The sequence below is a fragment of the Palaemon carinicauda genome, chromosome 33, assembly GCF_036898095.1.
Source record: "Palaemon carinicauda isolate YSFRI2023 chromosome 33, ASM3689809v2, whole genome shotgun sequence".
NCBI lineage: Eukaryota > Metazoa > Arthropoda > Malacostraca > Decapoda > Palaemonidae > Palaemon > Palaemon carinicauda.
In genome coordinates, this window is record NC_090757.1 from 71,867,669 (window position 1) to 71,877,668 (window position 10,000).

The 10,000-nt window shown below is 31.6% G+C and overlaps 2 protein-coding genes across 2 annotated transcripts in view; one reads left to right on the forward strand and one right to left on the reverse strand.

The window, feature by feature from the left end:
• LOC137626242 (neuroblast differentiation-associated protein AHNAK-like) overlaps positions 1–5,481 on the forward strand; it is a 13,643-nt gene extending 8,162 nt beyond the window's left edge. The window contains exons 3-4 of the mRNA XM_068357315.1: positions 2,522–4,149; positions 4,234–5,481. Coding sequence (XP_068213416.1) covers positions 2,522–4,149; positions 4,234–5,481 — 2,876 coding nt within the window. The remainder of the gene's footprint in view (positions 1–2,521; positions 4,150–4,233) is intronic.
• The window catches only part of LOC137625982 (uncharacterized), a 303,816-nt gene that overhangs the window by 178,667 nt on the left and 115,149 nt on the right, over positions 1–10,000 (reverse strand). The window lies entirely within an intron of this gene.

A 10,000-nucleotide genomic window follows, 5' to 3' on the forward strand; every position in this document is an offset into this window, starting at 1 on the left:
ATATATATATAGTGTGTGTGTGGGGGCTTCCTCCTTACCCATTAAATCTCTCTCTCTCTCTCTCTCTCTCTCTCTCTCTCTCTCTCTCTCTCTCTCTCTCTCTCTCTCTCTCTCTCTCTCTCTGTTCAAAAGAGTTTAACCAAGTTTCAAGGAATAACCTTTTCTCAAAAGAAAAATCCTTCTTAAGAATATTTAACAGAATTGAAAGCACTTATAACTTCTCACCATATGATTTCCGCTCAATCAATATTCAACTATGTTGAAGGGTACTGTTTTGTCGACATCATTATCATTATTATCACTATTATCACAATTAGTGGTATTCATAGTCTCTTTCTTACAGTTTAGTTTTACTTGGGGGAAGAACGTTTTTTTGTATTCAAAATATTTTTGATATCAGATGTCAATTTAATATTCAAAATCTATTAATCTCTCATCTAGATTCCATTAATTGCCACAGCTTAGGTTCAGTAGCATTATAATGTGGAACAATATTTTTTGGAATCGTATTAATAAAATTATACATTTTCACACCCAAGTGGTAATTCAAAGATCATCTTCCCCAATTCCATGAACCTTAGTATATACTTTAGTTGCCATCACCAAAGTAGAAGTTTTTGCGAAGGATATGTATTCACCCCCGTTTATAAGTTTATTTATTTGTTTGTTTGTGTATTGAACAACTTTACACAAAAACTAAGGTACCAATTTTGACCAAAATTGTTAGTTATGTTGGGTATGACCCAAGGACGAATGTGGAATATTTTGGATAAAGTACATAAAAAGTACAAATACACAACAGTACTTTGAAAATAATCGTAATGTTAAGTAAATGGCAAATATTTTGTTAGTTTACCTTTTTTTTTTTTTTTTTTTTTTTTTTGTAAACGACATTAATCATATACTACAAAACCAATTTCAACGAAACTTGGTGAACATGCGTGTTATGACCCAAGGACATATTCAGGTGATTTTGAAAAAGAATATATCGAATCAAAAGTAAGTTAGATTCTATTTACAATCTTTGCTTATTCACTAGAAATCTCCATTATTTTCACTCACACCGTTAATAACGTTTTATCATTATTTCGAAAATCTATTATCATATATAAATTCAACATAGCTTTAGATGTAAAACAATGCAACTATTAATGATGTATAATTGAATGGTGCTATCAGCTTATTCAAATTACATATATCTAATTTAGAATTATCAATAAATGTTTTACATACTTTCAAGTTTATATGATTTAATAACCTATTACTATGTTTAATTGAACAGATAGGGAAAAATTCTCTCTCTAAATTTCTTTCAATAAATTCTAAATATGTTTAATTGAACAGAGATGAAAAAAATTCTCTCTAACATTCAATAACTTCTAGTTATGTTTAAACAGATGAAAAAATAAATCTCTCTCGTTGCTTAAACGAATCTTTCTCCAAAATGTGGGAACTTTGGTTTCTTTGGTTATAAAATTCTCAGTAACAATAAAATATATATTTGATCTCTATAATTGTAATTACCATAGCTGTCCATAAATCTACAAATTAAATAAACAAATTATCAATTAAAATTCCGATGTAAGTAAGATATTAGAAAACAAAGACTAATAATGATAATATTAATAATAATAATAATAATAATGATGATAATAATAATAATAATCGTAATATTAATAATAATAATAATCATAATGATAGTAATAATACTAATAATAACAATAACAATAATAATAATATTAATAAAATCAATAATAACAATAGATATTAAAAAACAAATGAAACAATAATAGTAATTATAATAATAATAATAATAATAATAATAATAATAATAATAATAATAATAGATAGTAAGAACAAATGAACAATATAATAATAATAATAATAATAATAATAATAATGAATTTCTGTTTTTGTTCTGGAATTTTGCGCTTTAATACTACGGCTCCATCTGCCTAATAAGTCCCCTTAAATTATGCGCTCGAGGGAAGAAGTACACTTTAGCGCCGACCCTCTCTTAGCAATCGGTGAAATGCTGAGTAGTTTTTAAACTTTACCACCAGTTCATACAGGATTTTACAATAATATGACTTGCAAGGAATTTAAAAACAAGATTCCATAGGAATTATCTTGACCATACCAGAAATAAAGGCTGATTCCATAGAAATTATCTTGGCCAAACAAGAAATAAAGTCTGATTCCATAGGAATTATCTTGGCCAAACCAGAAATAAAGTCTGATTCCATAGAAATTATCTTCGACAAACCAGAAATAAAGTCTGATTCCATAGAAATTATCTTGGCCAAACCAGAAATAAAGTCTGATTCCATAGAAATTATCTTCGACAAACCAAAAATAAAGTCTGATTCCCTAGAATTTATCTTCGACAAACCAGAAATAAAGTCTGATTCCCTAGAATTTATCTTCAACAAACCAGAAATAAAGTCTGATTCCATAGAATTTATCTTCGACAAACCAGAAATAAAGTTTGATTAGATAGGAATTATCTTGGCCAAACCAGAAATAAAGTCTGATTCCCTAGAATTTATCTTGGCCAAACCAGAAATAAAGTCTGATTCCCAAGAATTTATCTTCGACAAACCAGAAATAAAGTCTGATTCCCTAGAATTTATCTTGGCCAAACCAGAAATAAAGTCTGATTCCCTAGAATTTATCTTGGCCAAACCAGAAATAAAGTCTGATTCCCTAGAATTTATCTTGGCCAAACCAGAAATAAAGTCTGATTCCCTAGAATTTATCTTGGCCAAACCAGAAATAAAGTCTGATTCCCTAGAATTTATCTTGGCCAAACCAGAAATAAAGTCTGATTCCCAAGAATTTATCTTCGCCAAACCAGAAATAAAGTCTGATTCCCTAGAATTTATCTTCGACAAACCAAAAATAAAGTCTGATTCCCTAGAATTTATCTTGGCCAAACCAGAAATAAAGTCTGATTCCCTAGAATTTATCTTGGCCAAACCAGATATAAAGTCTGATTCCCTAGAATTTATCTTGGCCAAACCAGAAATAAAGTCTGATTCCCTAGAATTTATCTTGGCCAAACCAGAAATAAAGTCTGATTCCCTAGAATTTATCTTGGCCAAACCAGAAATAAAGTCTGATTCCCTAGAATTTATCTTGGCCAAACCAGAAATAAAGTCTGATTCCCTAGAATTTATCTTGGCCAAACCAGAAATAAAGTCTGATTCCCTAGAATTTATCTTGGCCAAACCAGAAATAAAGTCTGATTCCCTAGAATTTATCTTGGACAAACCAGAAATAAAGTCTGATTCCCTAGAACTTATCTTCGACAAACCAGAAATAAAGTCTGATCCCATAGAACTTATCTTCGACAAACCAGAAATAAAGTCTGATCCCATAGAACTGATCTTCGACAAACCAGAAATAAAGTCTGATCCCATAGAACTGATCTTCGACAAACCAGAAATAAAGTCTGATCCCATAGAACTGATCTTCGACAAACCAGAAATAAAGTCTGATCCCATAAAACTGATCTTCGACAAACCAGAAATAAAGTCTGATTCCCTAGAATTGATCTTCGACAAACCAGAAATAAAGTCTGATTCCCTAGAATTTATCTTGGCCAAACCAGAAATAAAGTCTGATTCCCTAGAATTTATCTTGGCCAAACCAGAAATAAAGTCTGATTCCCTAGAATTTATCTTGGCCAAACCAGAAATAAAGTCTGATTCCCAAGAATTTATCTTGGCCAAACCAGAAATAAAGTCTGATTCCCTAGAACTTATCTTCGACAAACCAGAAATAAAGTCTGATTCCCTAGAATTTATCTTGGCCAAACCAGAAATAAAGTCTGATTCCCTAGAATTTATCTTGGCCAAACCAGAAATAAAGTCTGATTCCCTAGAATTTATCTTGGCCAAACCAGATATAAAGTCTGATTCCCTAGAATTTATCTTGGCCAAACCAGATATAAAGTCTGATTCCCTAGAATTTATCTTGGACAAACCAGAAATAAAGTCTGATTCCCTAGAATTTATCTTGGCCAAACCAGAAATAAAGTCTGATTCCCTAGAACTTATCTTGGCCAAACCAGAAATAAAGTCTGATTCCCTAGAACTTATCTTGGCCAAACCAGAAATAAAGTCTGATTCCCTAGAACTTATCTTGGCCAAACCAGAAATAAAGTCTGATCCCATAGAATTGATCTTCGACAAACCAGAAATAAAGTCTGATTCCCTAGAATTTATCTAGGCCAAACAAGAAATAAAGTCTGATTCCCTAGAACTTATCTTCGACAAACCAGAAATAAAGTCTGATCCCATAGAATTGATCTTCGACAAACCAGAAATAAAGTCTGATTCCCTAGAACTTATCTTCGACAAACCAGAAATAAAGTCTGATCCCATAGAATTGATCTTCGACAAACCAGAAATAAAGTCTGATCCCATAGAACTGATCTTCGACAAACCAGGAATAAAGTCTGATCCCATAGAACTGATCTTCGACAAACCAGGAATAAAGTCTGATCCCATAGAACTGATCTTCGACAAACCAGGAATAAAGCCTGATCCCATAGAACTGATCTTCGACAAACCAGGAATAAAGCCTGATCCCATAGAACTGATCTTCGACAAACCAGGAATAAAGCCTGATCCCATAGAACTGATCTTCGACAAACCAGGAATAAAGCCTGATCCCATAGAACTGATCTTCGACAAACCAGAAATAAAGCCTGATCCCATAGAACTGATCTTCGACAAACCAGAAATAAAGCCTGATCCCATAGAACTGATCTTCGACAAACCAGAAATAAAGCCTGATCCCATAGAACTGATCTTCGACAAACCAGAAATAAAGCCTGATCCCATAGAACTGATCTTCGACAAACCAGAAATAAAGCCTGATCCCATAGAACTGATCTTCGACAAACCAGAAATAAAGCCTGATCCCATAGAACTGATCTTCGACAAACCAGAAATAAAGCCTGATCCCATAGAACTGATCTTCGACAAACCAGAAATAAAGCCTGATCCCATAGAACTGATCTTCGACAAACCAGAAATAAAGCCTGATCCCATAGAACTGATCTTCGACAAACCAGAAATAAAGCCTGATCCCATAGAACTGATCTTCGACAAACCAGAAATAAAGCCTGATCCCATAGAACTGATCTTCGACAAACCAGAAATAAAGCCTGATCCCATAGAACTGATCTTCGACAAACCAGAAATAAAGCCTGATCCCATAGAACTGATCTTCGACAAACCAGAAATAAAGCCTGATCCCATAGAATTGATCTTCGACAAACCAGAAATAAAGCCTGATCCCATAGAATTGATCTTCGACAAACCAGAAATAAAGCCTGATCCCATAGAATTGATCTTCGACAAACCAGAAATAAAGCCTGATCCCATAGAATTGATCTTCGACAAACCAGAAATAAAGCCTGATTCCATAGAATTTATCTTCGACAAACCAGAAATGCTATATGATCAGTAAGAGAGATTTGTTTATTTTACTTTACCGTTTGTTATAGAGATAGTCTGCAATAAAATTTGTGCAGATTTAATGTATACTTTTTTTACATATTTATATAAATAGAAAAGATTATTTGTCCCTGTAAACCAGAAGGGGAATCTCCCCAATACAGTAAAGAACAGGTGTCGGGATATATATATATATATATATATATATATATATATATATATATATATATATATATATATATATATATATATATATATATATATCCTGTCAATTTGAGGGGTATTGTCAGACATATGAGTACTCAGTCTCTCCCCGTCCCTCGGGTAGATAGGAGAGGGAGTAGTCATACCCTGGTGACAGGGGTTACCCCGAGAGGTACACTCGGAAACTACAATCTCCCACAAATAGCCCAAAGTGCCGAGTTGTGGTTAATAAAAGGGAAGTGTGGGAATGAGTGTACGTGTGTGTGTATATCTATCTACATATCTAGCCGTCATTTGGACGGGTAGCGTACATTAGCATGGAATATCAACAGCGTGACGTAATATACTCAAAGCATTAAAATATCCAAATATTGGTCCTTTACCATTTCTATTTCAGTTTCACAACCAAGACTTTGAATTACTACCTAAAGACAAGTATATTAATTAAGCATAAGGTGTGCTCATCACTACCATTTTGAGAGAGGCACTCGGTAGAGAGCATACTTTCGTACGCCAAGCTGTCTTATTTTGCTTTTAACTCAACTGCGTGCTTGTACTTAGATGTATTTTCTTCAAAATCTGATGGATTTGCCCTTTGGTCATACGCAACATGACCACCAAGTTTCGTTGAAACTGGTTCTGTAGTTTTTGCCCAATGTTTTTCAAAGAAAAATAAATTAACAAAACATTTGTCATTTACATAACATTACGATTATTTTCAAGGTAATGCTGCGTAATTGTACTTAGATATACTTTATCCAAAGTCATACCCAACATGGGTACCAAGTTTGGTCAACATCGGTACTGTAGTTATTGTGTAAAGTCACTGACAAATAAATAAACTAAGAAATAGACAACTGGGGTGAATACATATAGATTATGTATAAAATTTAAAGTTAAATTCTCATTCCGAAAAAAAAACTCAATATAGAAGAATCTCTCCTTCACGCCCATCATTTGAACCTTAGAGACGAGGACTGGCTTCGCTCTAGGGTTCAATTAAATATTTGAAGACAAATATGTGGCATCCTTTCGCGGTTGATAAGTCTTGGAGTATTGAATGACACTGGGGTTCCATTAGAAACTTTTGTTTTTCATTCAACTTATCAAAAAGGCGTTCAATTTGACTTCGAAAAACATTTCCTGAACTGAACTCAAATAAAAATTCAATATATCAATCAAATCTAAAGGTTTGATTTCTTTAAAATATATATATATATATATATATATATATATATATATATATATATATATATGTATATATATATACATATATATATATATATATATATATATATATATATATATATATATATATATATATAAATTATATATACAAATTAACCAGCAAACATATTTAAGCTTGATATTATGAAATGTAACCAGTAACCATTTTTATACTTGATATAATGAACAGTATGAATTAGAAATATATAATCAGCAAAATTCATATTATCTCCCAAATTTCAGCATTGGTAAAAATACCCATTTGACAAGTCTATTTACCTATAAATCCAAAATAGATACTATTTTCTGAAAATAAAAATAGCTTTATGCTGCAAACTCTGACCTATCTCGCTCTACTTTGTTTACATGTCTTAAAGAATTCCACCTAGGAATAGTTGAATTTTTCATATTTTTGGTCTGCGGTTTTAACATCCATTAAGCTTGGATTTGAGTATTTCTGTCGCCAATGTGATCGACTGTGAATAAAATGATTTTGTTACTTGGCTTGAGATAGTGAGAGAACAGTATATATGTTATATATATATATATATATATATATATATATATATATATATATATATATATATATATATATATATATATGTATTTGTATACATTTATATATATGCTGTATATATAAAGTATGGTTATGTATGTATTTATAAATATACTGTATATATACACACGGTTATGTATGTATCTATAAATATACAGTATTTAAATATATATATATATATATATATATATATATATATATATATATATATATATATATATGTATATATATATACAGTATATATTTATAAACATTTCTATTTCTATACACACACACATATATATATATATATATATATACATACATATATATATATATATATATATATATATATATATATATATAATGTATATATACAACAACAAATGCAGCCGTCTCTAGTTCACTGCAGGACAAACGCCAACTCATGTCCTTATGTAGGACATACCAATTAATTCATTATATGGAGTTACAGTATAAACCAATTATGATTTACTAATTCCTCCCCTTACAGCTCTGGCAATACTAATACTTATTTATATAAACATGGTTCATACTACTCATCATTACCCACAAAGACAACATTCCTTAATTTCGCTTAAAAAAAACGAGAAACATTTACATTAAAATGAAACAGTTTGTAAACCGACGTGAAGGAAATCTCAAAAGACGGAAAACTACCAACGTTGACCTAATAATGCAGTTTATATAGATTATGACGGAGTGAACCATACAACCTAATAGCATTCAGATCAAAATTTTTTATTAAAGTATTACCTATTTCTTCCTGTTCGTTATTATGGACATTCATTCCCAAGAACGCCTTCCGATAATCTTCCTCTACAGGTTAAAAGCTAGTTTCTCTAATCCCTCACCAAGATTAATTCATTGTGTGATAAATTAAATGGCATATATCAAATGTAAAGGGACTGACATTCCCGCAGTTACACTTGTATCGGACAACGGTACATTACCTACTAAATAAATCATTGACAATAATTTTGTGTAATATCGTCCATACAATCTATATGCCAATATAGTGATAACCTCGGTATAAATCGATAAACATAAAAAAAAATCTTGAAATTAGTCCCTAAATCCCCACGGCCACATCAATCTAACTTCAATTAGGCTTACAAACTTGAACCCTTAATAGGACATTTTTACTCTCCATATCTCCAGGCCACTTCTGGATCCCCGACTTGCTGTCTCTCACACCAATTCATTTCCATCAATGAAATTAATTGTATATTTGAAAAAGACCTACCTCGCTTTGTAAGTTTCCTTCGGACGATTCCTCGAAAGAGATGGGAAGAGGGATTACCGAAAACTTATATATTATTAAAAGATTTCATGTATGGGTGAGAATAGGGAATATGGGGAACAGGGTTACCAGATTATTTCCACTGAATTATCGTATATAAGCCTTAAAATTATCACTTTCACCCAAAATTATCGTACACACTATCAAAATAATTATTAAGGACTAACATAAATGACTTATTTCAAGGTATTTTAGTATAATTGTTTAATACACACACATATGTATATACCTAAGGTATGTATCGCACATCGTACCAGACCCAAAAATAATCGTACATGTACGATAATTATCGTACGACTGGCAACCCTGATGGGGAATATAAACGGTATTTGCATTATTCAAAAAAGTTGGGAGGATATGGTTTTACACTAGCACTTTCCCTCATTCTGATATACCTTACACATTCTGGTCAGTCACATACGGTCGGGCTCATTATCATTGGGGAATGCAGCATGTCTTGGAGTAGAAGGTATTGAAATATCTTACATGTGGGAGTACATATTTCAGGCGTCAAAGTGAATATTTCTATGCACAGAAAGCCGTTAAAAACATATAAATTGTCACTATAATATTAAGCCTATCCAAATTTTCAGTATAATATGAATAATTTTGTTGTATACTAATAACAATAATATTAATAATGATAAAGATGATTAAAATAAACGTGAATACTTACTGATAATTAAAATAAAAAAAATGTAATTGTTGCAAAGCTGAAAACGAAATAACACTGTTGCATCATACATTACAAGATCACATTTCTCAACTTAATTTACGCAATATAAGTAAAGTTTAAATAAAGATTTTGAGTAACGAAACGAAAAAAATAAGATCAACAACAAAGTAGCAAATACCAAGTAAACAAGAGGTGGAAAAGAGAAAATCTACCGAAAACCAAGAAATTCTCCAACTCAAAAGGAAAAAGAGATTTTCTGGCACACCTTAAAGATTCCTTTTGATGAATAACCGAAAAAAGTTCACCCCGAGGGAAAAGAAAATTTCTTTTGAAGTGACGCTCTGATGATACAGCTTCCGTATGTGACAAGAGGATTCAGAACAAACACACACACACACACACACACACTATGAGTAGTTAAAGGTTTAATGTAGGTAAAAGGTTGGATTTTGATATAATGAATTTGACTAATATGGCATGTGCATTAGGCTTGAAAGGTAATTTGGAGTCAAGTTGTAGCAGGTAGAAAAACTCGTAAATACATTATGGAGTGATTGTCAAAGAGG